Source organism: Nuphar pumila, chromosome 4 (assembly GCF_984573655.1).
Source record: "Nuphar pumila chromosome 4, dmNupPumi1.hap1.1, whole genome shotgun sequence".
NCBI classification, from domain to species: Eukaryota; Viridiplantae; Streptophyta; class Magnoliopsida; order Nymphaeales; family Nymphaeaceae; genus Nuphar; species Nuphar pumila.
In genome coordinates this window covers 50,789,374-50,815,397 of record NC_143252.1, presented here as the reverse complement: position 1 = coordinate 50,815,397, position 26,024 = coordinate 50,789,374, and the positions used below count along the sequence as shown (strand labels likewise).

Below are 26,024 nucleotides of genomic sequence, written 5' to 3'. Positions count from 1 at the left end.
TGTGTGCAATACCCGATAGGGGTATTTTTGTCATTTTGTATTAGCTACATAGTTGTTTTTAGAAAACAACTATTTATTTGTTTGTAGAATTAGTTATATTTTTTATTTTTTGTTTTTATTTCACGCAAGTGGGGGTCCCACATAGATTCGTTGGGGCCTCCAACTGTCACAAATGTGACCGTTGGGGGCTCCCAACGTCTCTATGGGGAGCCCCTTTTGGCCTCTCCTTTTCCTCTCTTCTTTGTGCATAAATAGGGGTTGCTCCCCTTGTATTCTCTATGGCCTTTTAGGCCCTCATTCAATAAAGCATATGTAACTTATGCCTCTTCGTAGGCTTATTGTGGTGTCCTTTAGTGGACCATTTTGTTATTCCCCATTGTGGGGTTGTGTTTGTCCAATGTTGGACCTTATGAATGCATTATGCATTCTTGTAATTCATTTTCGCATACTTTCTAACATGGTATCAGAGCAAGATTGGGATCGAGTTTTTCTTTGGTGCATCGGGAAGCGTGTTATTCAAGAAATTTTAAAGAAAAATTGTGAATTTTTCATTTCTCTCTCTTCTTTCTTAAAGTTATTTGGTATGCATTCTATTTCTTTAAGTGTCGAGCATTATGAAGAATTAGATATGCTTTTCATATGTGTTCTCTTTGTCATTATGTCTTTTTTTATAAGAGTCTGGGTTACTTGACACTCCATTGAACCTTTTTCGTATATTTTTCTTTGAAAAATTTTAAATGCTAATTTCCAAAAACCGGTGAACTTGTTTTCTTTTTCAATTAGATATATGATTGCTCAAAACGTGCTTTAATGGGTCGGTAAAAATTTATGACCATTGAAGTTTTTAAATTTATATTTAACTTTGTTTGTAAGAATATCTTTTATATAAATGATAAGTCTTTAAAGAAAGTTGTCTTAAGATTAAAATGTTTGTGAGATATATAGTATTGATCAGATACTTTTCTACACTCTCATCATATTTGTTGTTTCGTATTGAAGGTATGTGTTTATCCACTAAAAAGTCTTATATGTGACTTCTTATAATATCGTGTATTTTTTGGAAAAATGATTGACATATATCATTTATGAAAAATTCCTTATTAAGTTTTGATTCCCTTACCTAATGTGTCATTTTCATATGAACAATATTTGATTAAGAAGGCGTCTTATAATATCGATTGAATTAAGTTTTAAAATGGTCTTATGGAATATGGTTATTCTCTTTACATCTTTATACTCTTAAAAGATTCTTCAAATTTGATTTCAAGAGTTTGTCTCATTGTAAAATTTATGGTCTTCATTAATGCTTGTTGCATACTTATTGCATTAGGAGTTGGTTATAACCTATTAAGTCATATGTTTTTGATAAACTTATGAGTTTTGAATTTCTTTTCAATAAATATTTGATTTTATATATTTATGCCATAGTGCAATCTTATTTTTTTGTAAGGTTTTTTAATAAACCTATTATTCTTCTTTGTTGGGATTTCTCCCACTTTAATGAAGTTTTTCCTCTCCTTCTTTTCGTGTATACCCTCCTTTGGGGATCTTGCGTGTTTTTTGTATTTGAACCAGGGTTACCGGAAGTGCCTAGCTAAAAGGGGAAGCGTCCCCCTTTTTTGGGAAGCACACTTCCCTTTAATGGGGGACACGCTTCCCTTTAATGGGAAGCGCGCTTCCCATCACGCTTCCCCCTCGCTTCCCTTGTTTTTTTCAAATTTTTTGTATTTTTTTATTTTTATTTTTTTCGCTTCCCAACTCCGCCTGTGTAGTTATACACTGCCGGTCCCAAGCCCGGATAAAGGAGGAGGGTTGCGGTAGGCTTGTGACAGCCAGCATAAAAACTTTGTCATATCCTATGAAAATGAACCAATATGAGAATTTCGTTGGGGCGTTCCCTACTGAGCGACGCGCTGTACTCTCTAGGCCCGGAGGCAGTGATAAATGTGCAAGGGTTGCTAGGTCGTCGCCCAGAAGCGACGCGTCACACCGGCGCCCGGGTGTGGTGTCAAATATGCAAGGGTTCCCTCACTTTGTTGGACGGGTGGGGGTAAAGAAGTTAGTCCAAGACCATAAAATTAGGTTAGCCACTTGGAACATAGGGTCTTTAACTGGTAAGTTGGTAGAGTTTGTAGATGTTATGTGTAGGAGAAAGATTGATATTTTATGTCTTCAAGAGACCAAATGGGTAGGTGAGAAAGCTAAAGTGATAGAACCTTGGGGATATAAAATTTGGTATACAGGAATAAATAGGAATAGGAATAGGAATGGAGTAGGGATTGTTATGAGTCGTCAGTTTATAGATAATGTAGTTGAGGTCCGTAGGAAGGGTGATAGAATTTTACTTATTAAATTAGTATTAGGTACGGATATTATTAATATTATTAGTGTTTATGCACCTCAAGTAGGTTTAGATGATTCCATTAAGCATCAATTTTGGGAAGATTTAGATGGAGTAGTACAAGAGACATCTTATGGAGAAAAGCTTTTCATCGGCGGTGACCTTAATGGACATGTAGGCATTAGTAGGGATGGATTTGAGAATATCCATGGAGGCTATGGTATAGGAGAAAGAAATGAAAGTGGAGAAAGGATTTTAGATTTTTGTTTGTCCTATGATATGATCTTAGCAAACACTTGGTTTAGGAAGAGGGAGTCTCACCTAGTAACATTTAAAAGTGGGGTTAATACGAGTCAGATAGATTTTTTCCTACTTAGAAAGAGAGATAGGGGTTGTTGCATCGATTGTAAGGTTATACCAGGAGAAAGTGTAGCTACACAACATAGAGTCTTAATTTTAGATCTTAGAATTAGACAATGCCGCAAAAGGGATAGACATAGGATAGATCCTAAAATTAAGTGGTGGGCACTGAAAGGAGCTAAACAAGGAATGTTTGTAGAGCAGGTAGTTAAGGAAGTTGATTGGTGTCTCGAGGAGGATTCAGAATCAATGTGGAATAAGATAGCGGGTGGTATGAGAAAAGTAGCTAAGGAGGTATTGGGTGAGTCTAAAGGCGGTGCACCACTAGGTAAGGATACATCATGGTGGAACGAGGATGTCAAATTAGCTATTAAGGTTAAAAGAGAGTGTTATAGAAATCTAAGTAAGAGTCGTGATAATGAGAATTTGGAGAAGTATATGATAGCAAAGAAGGAAGCTAAAAAAGTTGTTCGAAACGCGAGGGCTAAGGTATATAAGGAGGTTTATGACAAGTTGGATACCAAAGAAGGCGAGAAGGATATTTATAGGCTTGCAAAGATGAGAGATAGGAAATCGAAGGATTTGGGTATGGTTAGATGTATCAAAGATGAAACGCAAAGGGTTTTAGTCAAAGATGAGGAGATTAAGGAGAGATGGAAAGATTATTTTGATAAGCTATTTAATGATAGTCATGCTCAAGATCTTGGAGACTTCTCCATTCCTTTTCATGAGATAAATCGTGACTTCATGCGCAAGATTCAAAAGAAAGAAATTGCAGAGGCTTTGAAGAAAATGAAATCAAGAAGGGCAGTTGGCCCAGATGGTATACCTATCGAGGCTTGGAAATGCTTGGGAGAGAAAGGTTTAGAATGGTTGACAAATCTTTTTAACTTGATTTGGCGAACAAATAAGATGCCTAATGAGTGGAGGAAGAGTACTTTGGTGCCTTTATATAAGAATAAGGGTGATATACAAGATTGCACAAACTATCGTGGTATAAAACTCATGAGTCATACTATGAAACTTTGGGAGAGGGTGATTGAGTCTAGGTTGTGGAAGGTTGTCATGATATCGGAGAATCAATTTGGTTTTATGCCTGGAAGATCAACTATGGAAGCTATACATCTTCTTAGACAACTTATTGAAAGATATAGAGAGAGGAACAAAGATTTGCATATGGTTTTTATTGATTTAGAGAAGGCATACGATAGAGTACCTAGGGACGTTCTCTGGTGGACAATGATGAAGAAAGGTGTTTCTCTCAAGTACATTAGTATAATTAAAGATATGTATGAAGGAGTAGTAACCAATGTCCGCACTTGTGGAGGGGTGACAACCAATTTCCCGATAACGGTTGGGTTACATCAAGGATCTGCTTTAAGCCCTTTCCTATTTGCAATAGTGATGGATGAGCTTACGAGATCAATTCAAGAAAATGTACCGTGGTGTATGTTGTTTGCTGATGATATTGTTTTGATTGATGAGTCTAGAGCTGGGGTTAATGCTAAGTTAGAATTATGGAGACAGACATTGGAAGCTAGAGGTTTTAAGTTGAGTAAGAGTAAGACTGAATATATGGAATGTCGGTTTAGTAAGCAACGAAGTAGTGATGGGAGTGTAGTGAAGCTTGGTGAGCAAGATATACCGGTGAATGATTATTTCAAATATTTGGGATCCATCATTCAAAAGTATGGAGAAATTGATGGAGATGTAAATCATAGGATAAAGGTTGGGTGGATGAAATGGAAAAGTGCTACTGGAGTGCTGTGCGATCGTAGAATGCCATTGCGGTTGAAGGGAAAGTTTTATAGGACGACTATTAGACCCGCTTTACTATATGGTACGGAATGTTGGGCTGCCAAGAGACATCATATTCAAAAAATGAGTGTAGCTGAGATGCGGATGCTTAGATGGATGTGTGGAAATACAATAAAAGATAAGATTCGGAACGAAGAGATACGTAAGAAGGTAGGTGTTGCACCCATTGAAAATAAGATGCGAGAGAATCGTTTACGGTGGTTTGGACATATTCGGCGAAGGCCTAATGATGCTCCAGTTAGAAGGTTGGAGAAATGGGAAAATATATTAGTTAAAAGAGGTCGGGGTAGGCCTAGGAAGACTTGGATGGAGATGATAGGAAAGGATATGAATGCTTTGAACCTCACCGAGGACATGGCGTTGGATAGAAATGATTGGAGGAAAAGGATTCATGTGGAAGACCCAAAATGAATTTCTTTTTTGGTTCATATCGCTGACCCCAATTGTTTTGGGATGAAGGCGTAGTTGTTGTTGTTGTTGTTGTTGTATTTTTTTCGCTTCCCCCTCGCTTCCGAGACGCTTCCTAGGTCGCTTCCGAGACGCTTCCTAGGTCGCTTCCGAGACACTTCCCGAATCGCTCCTAAGTGGTCCCACGCTTCCCCGCTTCCTAAAATTTTGAAAGTGCCTCGCTTCCCGCTCCCGCTTCCTCAACTGGCAACCATGATTTGAACTCTCTTTGAGGAGCCTTTTGGTCCTTGTAATCTTCTTATGAGTATATACTCTTTATGAAGATTTCATGATTATTGTGAGAAGATTGTTTGTGAGTATCTTTCTCTTGCATAATATCCTTCAAAGATTCATTAATAATTGTAAATCTTTGTGGATCTTTTGAGATTGATTGTGAGCATCCTTTTTAAGTTACAATAGTGGTTTTCATAAGATTTTCAAACTTCATATTCTTACCATCTTTATGAATGCCTATGCTGTCCTAAATTTGTTATTTGCTCATTCAGGATTATTGTCATTCAACATCTTGTATTGCGTAAAAGTGCATGCTTGCTCACTTTTTTTGTATTTTACATATTTGTGCAAGTGTGGTGTAAGTGCATTTGTGAACATTTGTTTATCAAGTATTTATACTTGTATGCTTTTAGCCTTTGTGCACATGATGTTGCTTAATATTTCATGTTGTGTTTGTTGCATAATAAACCTTTTTAACTTCATTGAAGAATTGATCATGATTAAGCATAATTCGTGTTTATGCAAAATCGTTATTATAACGCATATTGTTGTGATTGATTATATTGGACCTTTGATTTGATTTTTTTCAAATCAGCCCTCTTTGTAAAGTCACCTATTTGGAAAATGATTTCCCTAAGTGTTCATTGCCTTTTTATGGCATTTATATTTATCCATCACAAGTTGTTATATGATACATCAATCCTTTTTGACCTTATTATTGTTATATTAGAGATGTTTGTTGAGGTGAGTTATGGGCACCTCGTGTTATGTCATTTTAGATTGTCAACTTCTAGTTTGACTCTAAAATGACTTGTTATGTGATCTCTAATTATGAGTGTGTCATTCGTTTATTTTTGACCATTGTTTTTATGGATGCTCTTAATTATGCGCACCTGTGATGAATGTATGAAGTTTGAAACCTTAAATGTTTTAAAGTATATTGAAATTAATGTTTTATTTGTTAAATGTTTGTCATTACAAGTCTTATTGCCTCAAAAGTCTTCCTTTTTTTATACCTCTTATCTAAGTGTCATCATATGTAGACAAGACATATTATTATACCTTTGTGTGTTGGTAGCCCTTTGTTGGCTTTGTTCTCTTGGTCTAGTAGTTGAACGCACTTGTCTTGAGTGTCATTATATGTAGATAAGGCACGTTGATTCACACCATGGTATGTGATTTTAGTCCATGTTGGCATTTGTGTCCTTGTTCTAGTCGCTAAGATGTATGCCCATGATTGACTTCTTTCACTCATTTCAAGTGTCATTTTATGTAGACAAAAGATATATTGTGTTTGAGCCCATGGTTGACTTGATACTCTTGTTCTAGTAGCTGAACATACTTGATTTTGAATGTCTTTTTACGAAGACAAGAGATGCTTTTGGTCCATTTTGACGTGTATTCTCTTGTCCTTGTCATGGATACACTCATTTCAAGTATTATTACATGTAGACAAGAGGTGTTTTTGCACACCTTTGTGTGTGTCTTTTGACCTTTAATGACATTATGATTATATTCTTGTTCTAGTTGCTTATACACTTGATTTGTGGGTTTTGGAGGACTAATGAGGTAGTTGCTTGTAGTGGATGAACTATTGTTGAAATTTATGAAATTTCATTCATATTTTGTTTTCTTTTAGATACAAGTGAATCATATTTTTGATATGCATATTTTAAAATCAAATTGATATTTTGGCATTTAATCTATATATTAAGTGCTTATGGTTTTTCGGCCACTTTTGTATTTGATATGCAAAATGAGTTTTTTGTCATTTGAGTGAGATTTTCTTAAATGTGTAAGGTTCTCTACTTAAATAACATTCATTCTTGAATCTTGGGTGGATGTTTTTAATATACTTAGTCCATTTGTTTGAAATAGATCTTCTTCCTAAAGATGTGAAAAACTCTATTGTTGATCTATGCATGTTAAATATGCTTTTATAAAGCCCCTCTTATTGAAGTTCATATTCGTCATGCCTTTGGGCACTTGTATCCGTGTTCTTTTGTGCACACTTCTTACTTCCAAGTATTGATAAATTTCTTTGAGTACTTATTGGGCCTTTGTGCAAAACGATTTGTGGAAGTTGGTGCACTTCATATGCATTGTCTCTTTGAAGACATTATACATTGTTTTTCTTGAAGACTTTTTCACATAGTATTGAAATGATTAAATAGTTTTTTAATTATCCTATTATGATCTGCCATTTAGATATCCTTTTTTTTTGGGATTTGTTTGAAATGTCTCTTAATAGACATATTTCATCTTAGTAAATCATGATTTACCGTCATCCTTAATGAATGCTGCCTCTTATCTAATGATTTGAAAAGTTGTTACTATCTTGTTTAAAACCACTCTTGCTTTTCAATATATTATTGTTGCAATTCTTGGGTTAGAATATTTTATTTTTCTTGTATACTTTGAGTCTTCTCTTGGTTTGTTCTTTCTCTACAGGATCGTTAAGATGTGATGCCTTAGATACATCATGGATTCGATCAATGGAGGAACTATGAGGATGATTGCCAATAAAGACATTTTTTGAAGACTTACATTTGAAAGCATTTGCTGAGATGTCATAAAGATGGAGATTTCTTTTGAAGACTTTTGAAGAATTGGACTTCTTTTCAAGACTCTTTTTGTATTTCCAAACTTTTGGGTTTTTTTCCCCCCGCAAAGTTTGAGGGGGGGTGTTATATATATATATATATATATATATGTGTGTGTGTGTGTGTGCAACACCCGATAGGGGTATTTCTATCATTTTGTATTAGCTACATAGTTGTTTTTAGAAAACAACTATTTATTTGTTTGTAGAATTAGTTTATATTTTTTATTTTTTGTTTTTATTTCACGCAAGTGGGGGCCCCACATAGATTCGTTGGGGCCTCCAACGGTCACAAATGTGACCGTTGGGGGCTCCCAACGTCTCTATGGGGAGCCCCTTTTGGCCTCTCCTTTTCCTCTCTTCTTTGTGCATAAATAGGGGTTGCTCCCCTTGTATTCTCTATGGCCTTTTAGGCCCTCATTCAATAAAGCATATGCAACTTATGCCTCTTCGTAGGCTTATTGTGGTGTCCCTTAGTGGACAATTTTGTTATTCTCCATTGTGGGGTTGTGTTTGTCCAATGTTGGACTTTATGAATGCATTATGCATTTTTGTAATTCATTTTCGCATACTTTCTAACATATTGATGATGAAATTCTCCTAAAAGGTCCCACACCTTACAGGCAACTGGTTGGATCTTTGACGTATCTTAGCATTACGAGGCCTGATATCTCTCATGCAGTACATGTTGCTAGTCAATTTCAACATGCACCTACTACAGTTCATATGAGCGTCATTTTCCGCATCATCAGATACATAAAGGGTACTGTAAACAAGGGGGTATTTCTATCTTCTTCTTTTAAATTGAATTTAATTGCTTATACTGACTTTGATTGGTGAGGTGATCCGAATAATCGTCACTCCACCACTGGATTTTACATCTTTTTAAGAGAATCTTTAATTTCTTGGAGATGTAAGATACAACAGAAGGTCTCACTTTCATCCACAAAAGCCGAATATAGAGCCATGACATCTACTACCATGGAGATCTTTTGGATTCGCAGCTTGCTGGAAGATATGAATGTTCAAGTTCAAGGGCCCACAAAACTGTGTTGTGATAATAAAAGTGCAATTTACATTGCCAAAAATCACACATTTTATGAGCAAACGAAGCATATTGAGATGGACTGCCACTATGTTCGTGAAGAATACTTGAGAAGAACTATAAACCTCCCATATGTTACATCAGAATACCAACTGACAGACTTCTTTACCAAAGCGTTGTGCTCACCAAGATTTAACTCCCTTCTTGGCAAACTTTCGGTTATGTCACCCTAAGTTTGAGGGGGGCGGGGTGTTAAAATCTAATGATATATATATATATATATATATATATATACACATATTATATATTTTCAAAACCCGATAAAGGGTATTTCAATCTTTTCTCATTTTGCGCATATTCTCATTTGAGAATATGACTGTATTTTGCTTTCTTTCAATTCTTTTTAGCTTTTCTTTTTTCTTTTTGTATTTTGTGTCACATGAGGGGGCCCTCAACATAGACGTTGGAGGCTCCAACGGTTATATTTATAACCGTTGGAGGGGCTCCAACATATATGTTGGAGCCCCCACCCCCCCACCACCACACACACACATACACACACACACTCCAACATTGTATAAATAGGGGGTGCTCCCCTTCTCTTTTTTCTCATGCTTTTGTAAAGCCCCTCTTGGGATCCAATATATTGAAGTTGATAATTTTTATGCTCTTGTGCATTTGTATCTCTGCCTTTGTGCACTTGTGAGAGTTCTCCTTTGTGCCTTTGTGCACACTTCGTGTTTTTAGCATTGTGTTTATACACAAAATCTCTTTTTATAGAGATTTTTACAGCCTGCTCATCGTAGAGTATCATACTCCATTTGTTATGTTCATTGCTGCATACTTGGTTATGATAAACTTAACTCTAGAGCAACTCATTGTATGTTTTTTGGCTATCAATCAAAAGCCTATACGGGTATTGCTTTATCTTGGTAACAATGTTGTAAAAAGCATATTGTAAGAGTCTAAAATATGGGTTTATCGTATTGATACCATATCATATCATAAGATATATGAAAAGAAAAATCAAATTTAATAGAAATTGAAAAATCATAAAAATTAAAAAAGATAACCACAAAGAGAAATAAAACGCATTTCAACGGCGGAACTGCAATACTAAGTACACTTAATTATGAAATAGACATGAATAAATTTCTAACATTTATCCAAGAGTCTGATATTAAACATTAAAAGGTAAAGCAGAGAAAATAATAAGTCACACTCTATGGATTGTAAATAAATAATCTATTGTCAAATATTTTCTATAAAAGCATAGAAAGTTTTGCAAGTATTTAATTATTTGAAAAACAAAGTTTAAATATTTACTATAAGAAAATAAAAAGTTCTAGCAGTATTCAATTATTTGAAAAGCAAAGTTTTGATAAATATTGAGCATTAAAAAAGAGTTTCATAATGCCTTTAATTAATCACTTGGACTAATCATAATAATTACAAAAATTAAATAATGAGTATTTCCCCCATTACCATTCTCTTTTTTCTTGTCTTCACTAATCACAGCAAACAAAAAATATTTCCTTTTTTTTTTTATTTTCCTTAGCTTATGAAGTAGGTGAATTTGACTCTAATAGAGTGTTGTTTAAAAAGGTCTCATTAAAAATGAAAAAGGATCTAAAAGAAATTATCTAAAAATAAAAACTAAAAGAGTAGCTGTGTCTTACGATATTATATGAGATCATGTGATATGGTGCAATATGCTTTTTTTTCTTTTTTTTGGGGGGTGGGGGTTTCATCGTTACGATACTGTAATCTATTGTATCATATGATACAATATGATACAGATTGTGACATTGCCAAGTATATCACCTATCTTTGGGTGATATTGCCTTATTTCCTCCCAAGTGTAAATTCAATTATAATTAGGGAAGGGCAAAATGAACCTCTTATTTCCCTTGTACACGATGATGCAGGTAAGAAATTGATTGAGATAGTGAACACGGGAAAACAACACTACAAGGTAAGTATGCCTACTACAGTACTGGTTCCATGATCAGCACTAGTGGTCCACTTTCCCAGTTGGTGAACAGAAGTGTTCAGATGTTCGTGACCAAAATAAATGATGTCTGTTGCCTATTCTGGTGCATACATACAGTTATCTTCCAGCTTTCTGTTGCTTAGCATATAATCTATTAAGTTCTTGTGTTGCTTCCACTCAGATCTCTAGAACAGTTTCAAGCTATGTTGTACTTTGAGGAGTTTATGGATTAGACACACACAGTACATGATAGTGTCACAAAAATATCCATGCAAAATTAGCTGGAAAATGCTTTTATTGTGAACATAAATGTGGCTGGTGATTGGAAGGAATTTCATGAACTTGTGAAGGTATTGCAATGAAATACAAGCTCACAAGAGGAATGCCACAAGAAGCTATAGAGAGATCTCAACCACACAAAAATGAAGCCACTAATGGGCAAGATACAAAGAACGCCAGTGCTTAAGCACAAGATCACAATCAAGAACACATAAAAATAAATAATATTTTATTCATAAAATGCTAAAAAGCATTCAAGAGGAGAGGGGACTAATCCCTCTTATTATACACCAAAGGAGACCAAGGGGGGGCTCCCATAATGCCGTTGGGAGCTACTCAATGGTCATATTTATGATCGTTGGGGAGAGTCCCAATGGTTCTATGGAAGGACCAAAAAGCCCTTGGTCAATTCAATAAAAGAAATAAAAAAATAAAAGGAAGAAAAATACAAAATAGCCCTTAGTGGACTATTCTAATTACATGTGACAAAAAAACAAAAATACCCTTGTGGGTTATGACAATGTATATATATATATATATATATATATAATCATACATTTTAACGCCTTCCCTTAAACTTAGGATGAGATCACCGAAAGTTTGTTAAGGAGAAAGATAAACCGAAATGCAGAAAGAGCTTTGGTGAAAAAATCTGCAAGCTGGTACTCTGAGGTAACGTACGACAACTCAGTAATTTCTTTTAGATACTCATCACGTACACAGTGGTAGTCCATCTCAATATGATTTGTTCTTTCATAGAAGGTGTAATTACTTGCAATATAAATTACACTTTTGTTGTCACAACGCATCTTCAAAGGTTTGGAGATGGAAACTCTCATGTCTTGGAGAAGAGTCCTTACCATACTAGCTCAATAGTAGTTGTAGTCATAGCTTGATATTCTGCTTCAGTTGAAGACAATGAGATTTTCTGTTGTTTCTTGCACCTCCAAGAAATTAAGGAATCTCTTAAGAAAACACAAAAATCAGTAGTTGAGATTCTATCATTGTTAAAATACATGTAATCAATATATATATATATATATATATATATATATATATATATATATATATATATATATATATATTCAATCATACCCGATAAGTGTATTCTTGTAATTCTGCCAAATAGGGGCATTGCAGTCTTTTTTATTTTTGTTTTTGTTTTTATTTTCCTTTTTCTTTTTATTTTTTTGTTTTCTTTTTCCTAAATGCATTTAATGCATTCACATTGGGGGTCCCAATGACACCTTGTTGGGCCTCTCAATGTGGTCTCTCTCTCTTACTTTTCTCCCTCTCTCTCACTCCTCCTTGCCTATAAATAAGTGGGGTCTCTCCCTTTGTAAAGTATTGGCTTCTTGAAGCCCTTTCTTGCATTTATAAGAATTTATGTTTGCAAGCCATTGTTGGCTTTTGTGTATGTCCTTTTTGGACTTGTTCTTTGCTTTCTATATGTGAATGTCCATTATAGGACATTGTTTTTATTTCCGCATATTTCATTACATGGTATCAAAGCCGAGTGTATGCTCTTGATTCTTGATATAGCTAGTTGACTAGTTATATTTTTCATTTTTGTATTTCTCTTTCTTGGTTTGTCTTGTTTGAGCTTAAAATGGAAGGAGAACAAAATATTGATCTTTCCTTCAAACTTAATGGTTCCAACTACATGATGTGGGCCGACGCTATAGAGAACAACCTCAAGGGTAAAAAACTTTGGGGATACGTCATGGACACTATTCCAGAACCGCAACTCCAACTCACCAAGATGGATGGTGATCAAGAAAAAGCTCTTGAAGGAAATGCCCACATGAAGGCCATTGAAGATCACCAATCTAAAGTGGAAGATTGGGAAAACAAGCATGCAAAAATTCTTGCTTGGTTCATGAACAATGTGAAGCTTAAAATTTGCTCCAACATTGCTAAATTTCGGATGGCAAATGAAGCATGGTTCTTTATGAAAGGTATGTATACTAAAAAAGACCTTGCTCGTCAATTCTTTCTACAAGAAAAAATCCGAACTATTAAGCAAGGGGAAATGGGTGTAAGAGATTACTTTAGCACCCTTGGACCCTTATGGGATGAGCTATCTCTACTAGAATCAAAGTGGGTTTCTAGTGAAGTTGTGGAACTAAGAACAGAACACATGAAAAAAGAACACTTTTTCCAATTTCTACATAGGCTTAGGCCCGATTATGAACAAGTTAGATCTTCCCTACTTCATAGATCTAAGCCTCTTTCTTTGAAAGATGCCATAGCCGAAATATGTCAAGAAGAAACTCGTCTTGGCATGATTAAGGAAGGAGATGAAGTTTTGACCGTGTCTAAACCCGACAATCATGTGAAAGCCTATAAGCCTCCACACTTTGGAAAGCAAAATAACTATAATGGCAACTATAGAAAAGCCATTTGCCATCATTGCCAAGAACCGGGTCATATAAGACCTAATTGCCTAAGCTAAATGAAGCACTAAAAAGTAAGGTTGCCTCTGTTGAAGAAATTACTCAAAAGGAGGAGGAGACTATCAAAGGGAAGGAGTCCTTCTCTCTTGCTCAACTATCGGAAGCACTTCAAATTCTACTCAAATCACCATCAACTTCGGGTGCCGCCATAACTTCTTCTTCTCCTTCAGGTATGTCTTCTTAGATTCTTGATTCTGAAGCTTCTTTTCATATGACCCCTCTTGAAAATGGGCTTTTCGATTTGTGTAATAACTCTAAAAACTCTTATGTTTCAACCGTCGATGGTATATCTTTACAAGTAAAAAGTTTTGGAACTTTAAATTTTTTCAAAGATTTCTTTGTGCCAAACGTAAGAGTAGTACCTCAACTTAATTTAAATCTCCTTTCTGTTTCTCAAATATGTGATCATGGATGTGAAATCTCCTTCTCAACTAAGGATTGCTCTATACAGGATCTCCGGTCCGGGAAGCAGATTAGGTAAGGCCATAGGAGGGAAGATCTCTATTACATGAGCAACTGAAAACTTCCCACTAACTCTTTTTGTAATCATGTCCAAGATAAAAATATTGAAACTTGGCACCAAAGACTTGGACATCCAAGTTTCTCAAAAATGTACTCCTTTCCTTTTGGAAAAAAAATTTGTAATGAGAAACATTTTGTTTGCAAGAATTGTATTTTTGGAAAAATGAAATCCACTCTTTTTCCAAATAGAACTTTTGTGTCCAAAAGACTTTTTGAGTTAGTTCATTCGGACGTTTGGGGCCCTTTTACGGTCATATCGAAAGGAGGATACTCCTATTATGTTACTTTCATTGATGACTACACTAGATATGTGTGGATCTATTTTCTCAATTTAAAATCGGAAGTCTTTGACTTCTTCAAGAAATTTCATATGATAGTTAAAAATCAATTTTCAAGTAATATCTCTATTCTTAAATCCGATTCGGGTGAAGAGTATCTATCAAATGAATTTCAAAATTATTTGAAAACAAATGAAATATGTCATCAAAGATCATCTCCTAGGACTCCTCAACAAAATGGTCTAGCCGAAAGAAAGCATAGACACATTTTGGAAACCAGTAGGACACTTCTTATTTCCAAAGAAATTTCAAAAAGTTTTTGGGTCGAAGCCGCCTTAACTTCAACTTACTTGATAAATAGAATGATATCTTCATCTTTACAAAATACATCTCCATATAAAAAATTATTTGAAGGAATACTCAATTTTAATAGATTAAGAATTCTTGGGTGTAAATGTTTTGTCCTTACAAATAAAAGAGATAAATTATCTCCTAAAGCTATTGAATGTGTTTTCTTAGGATATAGAGAAAATCAAAAGGGTTTTAGATGCTTTGACCTTAAAAATAACAAACTATATGTATCTAAAGATGTAGCCTTTTTAGAAAATGAAAATGGTTTTGAGAAAACTAAAGATATTGACGAAAATGAATATGCTTTCTTATTTGATCTTCTCTCTCAAGAAGATGTGACTCCTCAAGAAGAAGAAATCTCAAATGATTTGTTGAATGATCTAGAGAATATTCTTCTTAACAATGTTGAAAATGAAAGTGATAGACCCATCCAAACCTATGTTAGGCGTGGTCAACAAGTTCCCATGAGTGCCTTAGAAAAATACTCTCAAGGCTCCAACATAGAAGAAACCTCTTTAAGGAGATCCGGCTGAATCTCCAATCCTCCTAATAGGTTTGTTTCCTATGAGTCTCTAACACCAAAGTATAGAGCGTGTCTAATTGTGTTACATTCTTTTCATGAACCTTCACATTATAATGAAGCCAAAAATATTCCCCAATTGGTTGAAGCTATGAACTTAGAACTCAGTGCCCTTGAAAAAGCAAAAACTTGGGAAATAACCTCATTACCCACTGGAAAGAGATCTATTGGATGTAGATGGGTCTTCAAAATTAAAACTAAAATTGATAGGTCATTAGAACACTATAAAGCTCGGTTGGTAGCAAAATGATACACTCAAGAATACGGTATAGACGATGAAGAAACCTTCGCTCTCGTACCTAGGATGACTAGTGTTAGGACTCTTATTGCAGTTGCGTCAGTTAAAAAATGACCTATTTATCAATTAGATGTTAAGAATGCATTCTTAAATGATGAATTTAATGAAGAGGTTTACATAGATCCTCCACCAGGAGTATCTATTGGTGAAAATAAAATTCTCAAACTTAAAAAGGCATTATATGGTTTAAAGCAAGCTCCAAAGGCTTGGCATGATAGATTTAGCAATGTAATGACAAGTTTGAATTTTCACTCATGCTATACTGACACTGCTTTGTTTGTGAAAAGTGCAGGGTCTTCAGTAGTTATTCTACTACTTTATGTTGATGATATGATCATCACTGGAAGTGATGAACAAGGAATCAATGATATTAAGAAAGTTTTAAAAGAGAATTTTGACATGTTTGACCTTGGTTTCTTAAGATATTTTTTAGGAATTGAAGTAACATACTATCCCCGAGGGTACATTCTCTCTCAGATGAAACTTGTTGTTGACATTTGTTTCAAGTCTGGCATCTCCGATGATAAGAAGACAAAAACCCCTGAAGTTATCAATGCAAAGTTAATGTTGGAAGATGGAACACTCCTCGACGATCCTACTCCTTACTGCCAACTTGCTGGGTCTCTGACCTACTTATCCATCACTCGTCCAGACATAGCTCATGCAGTTCACTCAATCAGTCAGTTTCAACATGCACCTACGATTGTGCACATGAGTGCAATCTTAAGGATAGACAGATACATCAAAAACACCATGACTAAGGGAGTTTTTCTTTCCTCTTCGTCATCACTTGATTTAATTGCTTATATTGATGCTGATTAGGGAGGAAATCCCAATGATAGAGTGTCAACTATTGATTTTTGTGTTTTCTTAGGTAACTATGATTTCTTGGAGATGCAAGAAGCAATACAAAGTATCATTGTCCTCAACAGAAGCGGAGTATCATGCAATGACCACTACAACCATGGAGCTTATGTGGCTTAGAAGTCTTCTCAGTGATATGGGGGCATAGTCATCTCTACTCCTTCGAAGATGTATTGTGACAACAAAAGCGCAATTTATATCGCAAGCAATCACACCTTCCATGAGCGTACTAAACAATCAAGATGGACTGCCACTACGTTCGTGATGAATACCTAAGAGGAACCATAACACTGCCTTACATTACATTCGAGTACCAGTTGACGAACTTCTTCACTAAAGCCCTTGTTGCTCCTCGTTTTATGTTCCTCCTCAACAAGCTTTTGGTTATATACCCGTAAAGCTTGAGGGGGGGTGTTAAAATACATGTAATCAATATATATATATATATATATATATATATATATATATATATATATATATATATATTCAATCATACCCGATAAGGGTTTTCCTGTAATTCTGCCCAATAGGGGCATTGTAGTCTTTTTTTTTCTTTTTCTTTTTATTTTTTTGTTTTCTTTTTCCTAAATGCATTTAATGCATTCACATTGGGGGTCCCAACTAGGAGTCGTTGGGCCTCCCAATGTGGTCTCTCTCTCTTACTTTTCTCCCTCTCTCTCTCACTCCTCCGTGCCTATAAATAAGAGGTTACCACCCCAATCAGCATCGGTGTAAGCAGTTACATCTAAAGATAAATAGGAGAATAAGAAAAGCCGTTTTGAGTTTGTATTTTTAATATATCAAATAATTCTCATAACTGCACTTATGTGTACTATGGTAGGAGCATGGTGAAATTGTCTTGCGGTCATGAGCGATATCAGGTCGGGTGATAGAGAGGTAGGTGAGAGATCCAATCAATTGGTGATATAAAGTAGGATCTTCGAGTAATACACCATCTTCAAGTCTTAATTTGACATTTATAACTTTTGGGGTCTCTACCTTCTTTTCATTAGAAACTTCATATGTCAATAGCCAATTTCATCTGGGAGAGAATATATCCTCTAGGTGAGTAAGCAACCTCAATGCCTAAAAAATATCTCAAAAACCCAAGTTAGACATATATCAAAATTTTTCTTTAAAACAGATTTAATTTCAATAACCCCTTTATCATTTCCTGGGTTTCTGAAACTATAAACAGTCTGATGTAAGAAAAAGTTAAGACTCCATTATGAGGTTTTCTCATTAGATAATAAAATTTCTGAAGCTATGTTTGTTCTCTTCAACAGTCCTACTTGAGATCAAGTTTTTGCTAAACCAATTCTCTTTCATTATATTTCGAACCTGAAATGTGTGTGTAATTTCCATCTGACTCTGCATGGAACTGTATGCAAAGGTATTGGATTTTGCAACTTTTGCAGATTTAGCCTATTGCATCTTTGACTCATCTTTCGCAGCCGTAAAGCTTATGTAGGCTAAGATGCTTGAGAACATAAAGCAAGAAGTCACTTTGGATGACTTCTGTGATCTGCCGCAATTCAAGTTAACTCAGCAAGCGACTTGCAACAACTTTAAGTCCCAAGTGCACTCGATAAAGTTAATAGTACTCACAATTTGAAGTGGAAGTTTGTGGCTTCAATAAGTGAGCTTTCAGGGGGGGATTTTATTATTTTTTCTATATCTGAGCCTGTTGGCCAGTGTTTAATAAAGTTGAACGTTTTCTAATTCGAAACTGTTGGTTTTGTATATGTTTGTGATTGCAGGAGAAGGCTATTTAATATGATCAATAGTCTTCCATCTATTTATGAGTTCGTTACAGGAAAAAAGGAAGCACAAGAAGTATCTAGTGTTACAAATAATGGCAACAGTAACAGGAAGGTAAGCATGAAACCTTTGTTCCTCCTGTTCTCAGTCCATCTTCTCAAGAAATAACTACTTGTTTGCAGTAATAATTTCTTTATGAATTGATAATTAAGGGTTATTGCATTTTCTAAAAATATTACCCAATATATATATATATATATATATATATATATATATATATATATATATATATATATATATGTGTGTGTGTGTGTGTGTGTGTGTGTGTGTGTGTGTGTGTGTGCAGAGTAGCTCCTAAAACAGTTTTTTGTTCTAAAAATTGTGAACACTTTTAAAAAACATAGCTGTCATTGCTTATTTAACAAAACTCATGCTTTGGATCAAATCAATTTAATGAAAAAAATTGATTTTTGTTTCATCTAGTTTTAGTATTGAGCCATTGATTTTTTTCATTGCTCTAAAAACAGATCTAAACATGAAAATTGACCAATCTATACATGTTTTCTGCTAAGCAATCTCTAGATAATACTTCTGTAAGTTTAGATTAAGCAGCAGAGGCCCAAAACTTTGCCCTTTAAAACCATTTTAGAACGGTTCAGGAGATAACACGCTTTTATATATAGCTGGTTTCTTAAGCATTAATATGTATTGTGTGCTTCTTGGTTGAGCTTTGATACATACAGAGAGAGAGCACTGCAAAAGCATCAAGAGGACCGGCACGAGTAGATCACGATGATAAGGATGGTGATGGTGATGATGAAGAAGATGAACATAAGGATGCTCTTTGTGGTGCGTGTGGCATGAATAATACTTCAGACCAATTCTGGATCTGTTGTGATATATGTGAAAGATGGTTCCATGGCAAGTGTGTGAGAATTACCCCAGCCAAGGCCCAGCATATCAAGCAGTACAAATGCCCTGGCTGCTCTAACAAAAAGTCCCGGGTACAGTAGTCATTGTAGGAATGCTATAGTTAGTTTCAGACTAGTCCTGTCAAATTGCAATTTCTGTATTGTGCAATGGTACATACTCTTTTTTATGTTCCACTGGGTGTCACAAACTGAGCAGGGGTGTATACCATCATTAAGGCAGATCATGGAGGGTCCACAAATTTCTGAAGGGAACTGTTGAATCACGAGTTCGAAACCCACAGGTGTGTGTCCCTTGCTGAAAGGCCGAAGCTGGGTATAATCCCTGGTGGGCAAGGGGGATCTGGGATTTTTACACCAGTGAACTCGGTGACTAAGGTGGTTTTCCTTGCTTATGGAGAAAAAAAAAATGCCATAGCCCTCTACTGATCTACAGGGTCAAAGGGGTAACCAAGTTTCACCTTGAGAATGACCAGGCTGTTGTATATTAGCATGTTTTGCAAAATACTTGTGTGGCTGGTGTTGGGGATCACCAACTTTTGTTAGATTGTTAATTTATTTCTGAGAAGTGCCCGTCATATTTTGATTGTGGTGGTGGGTGAATCAGATGAGACTTCGTTTGGCCTTCAAATATTTTAGAATCTTGTGGTTCCTGTGAATGTTCAAAATATGATTGTGGAATTCGTGTATTCACAGATCCGTGTGAACTAAGATAATTTACGAGCCCGTCATGCAGTACAAGCGAAAGACCACAAAAACGTACCATAACAAAAACAGGGGACTCGTTATGATTGTCGGTGGTCCATGTCTGAAATATATGGAAAAATATTTGCTACTGATCGGGTTGCAAACAGTTCGGACTTCAGATCAGAAAATACACTTGGGAGTCAGTTCGGTTCGGATCCAAGACAGCCAAAATTTGCAAAATCATCGTCCCATATCCGAATCATTTGCAACCCTAGCTACTGGAATTAACACCGTACTTTGTGATAGAAACCACTGGTTTTATTATATTTTGTGAATATTTTATCGATCAAGCTCTCTCTCTCTCTCTCTCTGTATATATATATATATATATATATATATATATATATATATATATATAGATACGTGGTTTGCTTAGTAAAAGAACATGTTTGAATCACCCAACTGTCATGCTGCAGAAAGAAATTAACCAAGAAAAACTAAACTATTTCTTCTATTTCCTTCGGACCCTCCATTATAGAACCGGAAGTCCGATACCCAATAAATTGGCTAAATTCAAGTCAAATATGAGCTCAAACCCGAACGGCCCTGACCTTTGATTGGATTGGATCGAGTTCAACCCAACCTGAGTGGCCGTCCAGTTAGCCTCCGCCCCACTTGAATCATTGTCAGCCCGAACAAGTAACAATAACTACCACTTGGTTATAGCGGCCAGCAGGGTTGTTACAATGTGATTGGTAATTGACTCATTTCTATTTAGTAGAGGTATTAATTTAAACCAACAAATAAAAATCAATAGAAACATTAAAGTAGTAAAGTTATAGCGGCCAGCAGGGTTGTTACAAGAAAAGTTTAATTTTTTCATAAGCTATGAATTGAAGCGGGGCCCCAACCCCAAAACCGATACTAATATACTCCACAAGGCAGAACTTGTCAACTGCTCCTCAGATTATAACTTAATCTGGATCTCACATGCACTTTGGACACATCGCGTCTTGCATACGTTAGCATAATTGTCAAGTCTTAGGACAGGTTCGTGATTGCCTCGTTTAAGACAATTGATCAAGGTTTTATGAATATTCAATGACATGGCTTTCTTTTTTGAAAAATATTCAAAAACCCAAATAAATTTGATGTATTTACAAAAACTGCATACTTTTTAAAATTTTACATTTTCCCTGCTGAGTTAGTAAAATAATTCTCAAACTCCGCCCCCTACTCTTTCTCTCTTTTAACGGTTATATGAGTTCCACCAACAAATCAATCACCGAAGACTTAATTGTCTCCCTGTCGGTGGCTAGAGTATCTGAAGACCATTCTCTCTCTCTCTCTCTCTCTCTCTCTCTCTCTCTCTCTCTCTCTCACACACACACACACACACACACAATGCCAAGATGGGGAGCTCTTTGTGTTCGATTGGTTTGGGCAGTTGGGCATGTCGTATAGTATTCCCCAATCAAAAAAAGCTCTCTCTCTCTCTCTCTCGCACACACACACAAATTTTTTTCCATTAATAAGAAACCTTTTGTTTCCGTGGATTAAATTTGAGTTCCATTTGGGCAAGGAGATTAAGTTTTTCTTTTGGTGACAATGTCCTATGTCTTTCTTTTGGGACTGTTTGATACAGGCGTACATGAACCAAACACCATCAAACAAACTACAAATGATAATTAATGATGACGAATGTTCCATAACGGGCCTAGCCCCCTTGCTATCGCCTTTTAAGAACAAGAAGGGCCTATTCTCTTGATTCATTGATGAATATTCACAAGTAAAGATCAAGCTTAATTTTCTATTAGTCCATTACCATCCTGATTCATTGATGGGTTTTCAGTTCCAGTTGGTGTGTGCCAGGCTAAAGAAACTACACATCATCGAAAATAGTTTTCTAAGACTTGGAGGACTCCATCAGTTGTGTGGGAGGGTCGCATTGCGGTGGATCTTATCTTCGGCCCTGCTATAATTAGACACAAAAAAAAGTGAACTATTTAGAGAGTTTGGAAGTGTAGTGGTTCATATGGATGACTAGAAATGATGCTACTTTTCGAGATGTCCCTTTACCTTAACCGTCTGACTCATAGGGTCTTGGCTGATGTGTATTCTATCCTCCACATATACTTCAAAGACCTACCGCTGCCACCTACCAATCCCCATCTAAATGTCTGTGGTCTTTGATGAGTTTTCTGTTTGTGTTCGGGTTTTTTTGTTTTTGTGTTAATGGTGTTCTCATGTTGATGTTGTGTTTGCGCTTGTGGGACTCAACGTTTTGTTGAGTTTCACTTTTAAATAATATTGATCGCTTTTCGGCACTTGAAAACTTTTCCTTGAGTAAGAAGAGGATGGGGGGAGAGAGAGAGCAACCTGGTGTTTTGACAAACAGCTTTGATGATAGGAAGGGAGAGGACTCAAGCTCCGCAGTCGATCTGCAAGAGGGAGAGACCCTTTGCTTTGGCCATATCATTTGTAAATGCATGGTAAGAGAGAGAGAGAGAGAGAGAGAGAGAGAGAGAGAGAGAGAGAGAGAGAGAGAGAGAGAGAGAGAGAGAGAGAGAAGGGTAATCAAGTAATTTTTTATGTTACCTAACCAGGGGTAAGCCCACTTGAGTTATGGGAAGTGTGTATTTGAGAAATATTTTGCTAAATTAGGTCGGTATCTGTAAAACATTAGAGGTTAGACTGTAAATGTAAATAGATAAGAAGTTGAGTGGGTTTTGTAAATGTCTCTTCTTTTTTTTCAGTAAAAGTTCAACTAAAATGGTACTAAAACCTTGATGAGTATAGAGAGGATGGCCATTGCCATTAGAAAAAGTGATACAATAGAAGCCACATTTATGCAGAAATGATTTTTGAGACCTATATTGAGCAGGTGAAACTAGGGCTGGTAAACGAGTCAAGACCATCTTGTTCAGGTTCGACTCGTTTCTCATTTAACTCAGCTCGGGCTCGGCTCATGTTCATAACTAGACCAGCCTAGCTCACAGATCGGCTTGTTTCCCAGCCCTAAGCTGTACTAATTTCCATGTTCACATGAATGGCTTTACTGCTAGGTCTAAGCTATTTTCTCGCGGCCTCATGCACTAGCTTGATGCAAGGCAAAAGATGCACCAAACGGTTTCTGAATGGGAGCATTTAAACAAGGGGAAATAGGCTCATCGTAAAAAATGTGCCAAAATGGCTTCTGATCATGTTCCACAGAAAAAAACAGTGTGCGGTCACCCCCATAACACTGCGATGGTTACCCATGTGGTCATCGGGGTTGTGTCAATCTGAAGGCCAAAGTTCGAATCTCGCTGGTGCATGAGGGCCATATCTAGACAGTTGATATGTCATGGCCGAGCAAGAAAAGACTTGATCATAATGTGGTCAAAGTACTTAAATGTGACCTTAATTGGGTTCAATGCATCAACAGAAAAGATGAACCCACCATAGCTGTCCAAAGGCTGAGTGTCTTTCCTCTTATCTTCTTGCCTTGTCCCTATCCTTTTCTATTGGGAAAACCAGGTCTGTTTGTGGGCCCCACTCTTTCTTCTTTTGGATAGAGAAAGCTGGGGTTAGGTATCATTTGGGGTTCGAACTTGTAACGTCCCAACATAAGGTGACGTGCACTAACTGCTCCTGCCAGACAAGCGGATGCCACTCTATTACAACCTCCCATGCTCCCCCTTACCCCCTATGCCTAGAATCAATAACTTTAGTTGCGGGGAAACATATACAGGGATAGAGATGATGTTTTGACTTTTTTATACGGGATACATAATACAATGTATTACAAACCAACGGTCATCCCTCTCGTTCCAAATGAGATGTACGGGAAATGATGTAAATATTTAACAAGAACAAATTCAATAAGATGAAAGCCGACGCGTTTTCACCATCTATACCATTTTTTCACAAATTGACTTGCTAGTTAAAGCCATTTCGCTTCAATTTAAGCATTTTCATATATGGTGTTAGATGTATTTAAAAAAAAAAAAAAACTGGGCATTGCTAAGTCAATTGTAAATACTTACAATTGATTGTAGCAAACGTTTATATATATATATATATATATATATATATATATATATATATATATATATATATATATATATATATATATATATATTAAGGTAATACTGTACATCCTATCTAAATACATGCTAAATGAGTTTTTTTGGCTTTTTTTATTTTACTTTTAAATTTTAATCATACAGATGTGGTCTATATATGTACTTGATTTTATAAGTATCAGTTCTTGATTCTGATACATGGGTGAGTTTTTATAAGGTTTGGAAAATCAACGGTCTAAAATATTCATGAAATTTTTAGGCTATAAATATCATTTTTTGCATCACAAATACATTATCAAGGTGTGGATTCTTAGTAAATCAACCAAACTTTACACATTTATGGGGTCGAAACTGTGAAAAAAATAATGAAAAAATAAAAAACTCATTTAGCACAAATGTATTACCATTAGTGTATCAGCATACACTTTTTCGCCACTAATTGTGCAAGATTAACGCAGAACATCGTTAAAATTGAGAAAAAGTGCTTTTAACGGAGTTTTTGGATCACTGCTAAAGTCTGTTTTTCTTACCAATGCTTTAGCGGCAGTCAAGACCGTCGCTAAAGGCTCATAACACCTAAAAAAAGATCGAAGGCACATCAGACTGACATTGTATGAGAAGGGCGTCCGATGTTAAGATATATATATATATAACTGAAATATGTAAACAAGTTAAATATGTATACTGGTTGAACCAACTGTCTGATCTCAAGATTGAACGGCTCATGTGTAACCCCCAACCCGCCGATGCTGAGAGAGAGAGAGAGAGAGAGAGAGAGAGAGAGAGGTCATCCGGCGATGAGGCAGCAAAGGAGACTAGTGGCTAGAGGTCAGTGGGTGGTGGAGGTGGTGTTTGAGGCAGCGGGAGGCCATCCAGTGGGGTGGCGGGTGGTAGATGGGGTGAGAGGGGAAGGTAGTGGGAGGAGAAAAGAAAAAGAACAAAAGGAGAAATAAAGAAAAAGATGGGTGAGTTAGGGTTACATAAGCATAACCAATATATTATCGTATGTATATATTCAAAAAATTATATAAATACTCTCATGGTCACATTTGTAGCGTTTGGTTAGTAAAACACGGGCATTAGTAGTACACGATATCTTTTCGGTCCTTACAGCTGAGGACCGACTACCGACTTCGAGATTCAAGGTACGTATTTGTGGATGATGTTCCCAAAGATTCAAAAGTTGGCAACCCTGATCCCGGACAAAACCGATGAGCCAAGACCGTCCGATTTTTCGCCCATATTCCCAGCCAGATTTGATGAGCACGGTCCCCACGTAAAATAATTGATGGCGTCGTATCGACAACCGAAGAGCCGACGCGACGCGACGCGCTGGCATGGTTCGTGAACCAATAGGGTCGTACCCCACATTTACTAATAACAAAACACTAGTATCTTGTACAGCCATTTTCTTTACCAAAACCATGGTTCAACACTGTGGGTGCCTAACGCATGCATGGAAATGTTGAATTTTTAAATATAGGGCTCCGAGGCCTACCTATCATTAAAATTAATATAATAATAAATAAATAATTGTGATTGCATGAGCAGCAGGAAGCACCTCATGTAAATTGGTGATGTGGATGCTTGTTCTTAACCTAGATCGATTTCATCAACTTTTTTCTTGGTCATGGCTCGAAGAGAAATGCTTTGCACGGTGAATGCAACGTGTGTCACTCGAAATTGGAGTGCACATCAGGTTCCATGGATGCCATTCATATATGTGATTTAATTTGAGAGTTGTGGAGTCGGAGTCGGTTCTGCAAGGTTGTGGGTGATTTAATTTGAGAGTTGTGGATTCGGTTATGCAAGGTTGTGTGCTTTTACGATTCTCTTGAATAAGAATCAATTGCATCATGAATTCAAAATCTTCACTTGTGGATCTTTTAGTTTGCTACACATACCTCATACGTGAATTCTAATAAAAAAACGATTTTGGTGACATTAAATACCATCATGTTTATTTTTGTGTGCAGATGCAGTTCATCTAAAACTTGAATTGTGAAACCCATATAAGAAACAATCAATCCATTCACTGCCTATCATCACCTAGATGAACCGCTCTGACAGCATACAGTCAAAGCTGCTCTTGACACTGCGCTCTCTTGTGAC

General features: G+C 36.2%; 1 protein-coding gene across 1 annotated transcript in view; it reads left to right on the top strand.

Annotated features, from left to right (window-relative positions):
• LOC149840206 (PHD finger protein ALFIN-LIKE 8-like) overlaps positions 1 to 19,736 on the top strand; it is a 69,232-nt gene extending 49,496 nt beyond the window's left edge. Inside the window, exons 5-6 of the mRNA XM_090003069.1 lie at positions 18,229 to 18,343; positions 18,973 to 19,736. Of these exons, the coding sequence (XP_089859195.1) occupies positions 18,229 to 18,343; positions 18,973 to 19,242 (385 nt within the window). The 3' untranslated portion in view covers positions 19,243 to 19,736. The remainder of the gene's footprint in view (positions 1 to 18,228; positions 18,344 to 18,972) is intronic.
• Positions 19,737 to 26,024: the final 6,288 nt, after the last annotated feature.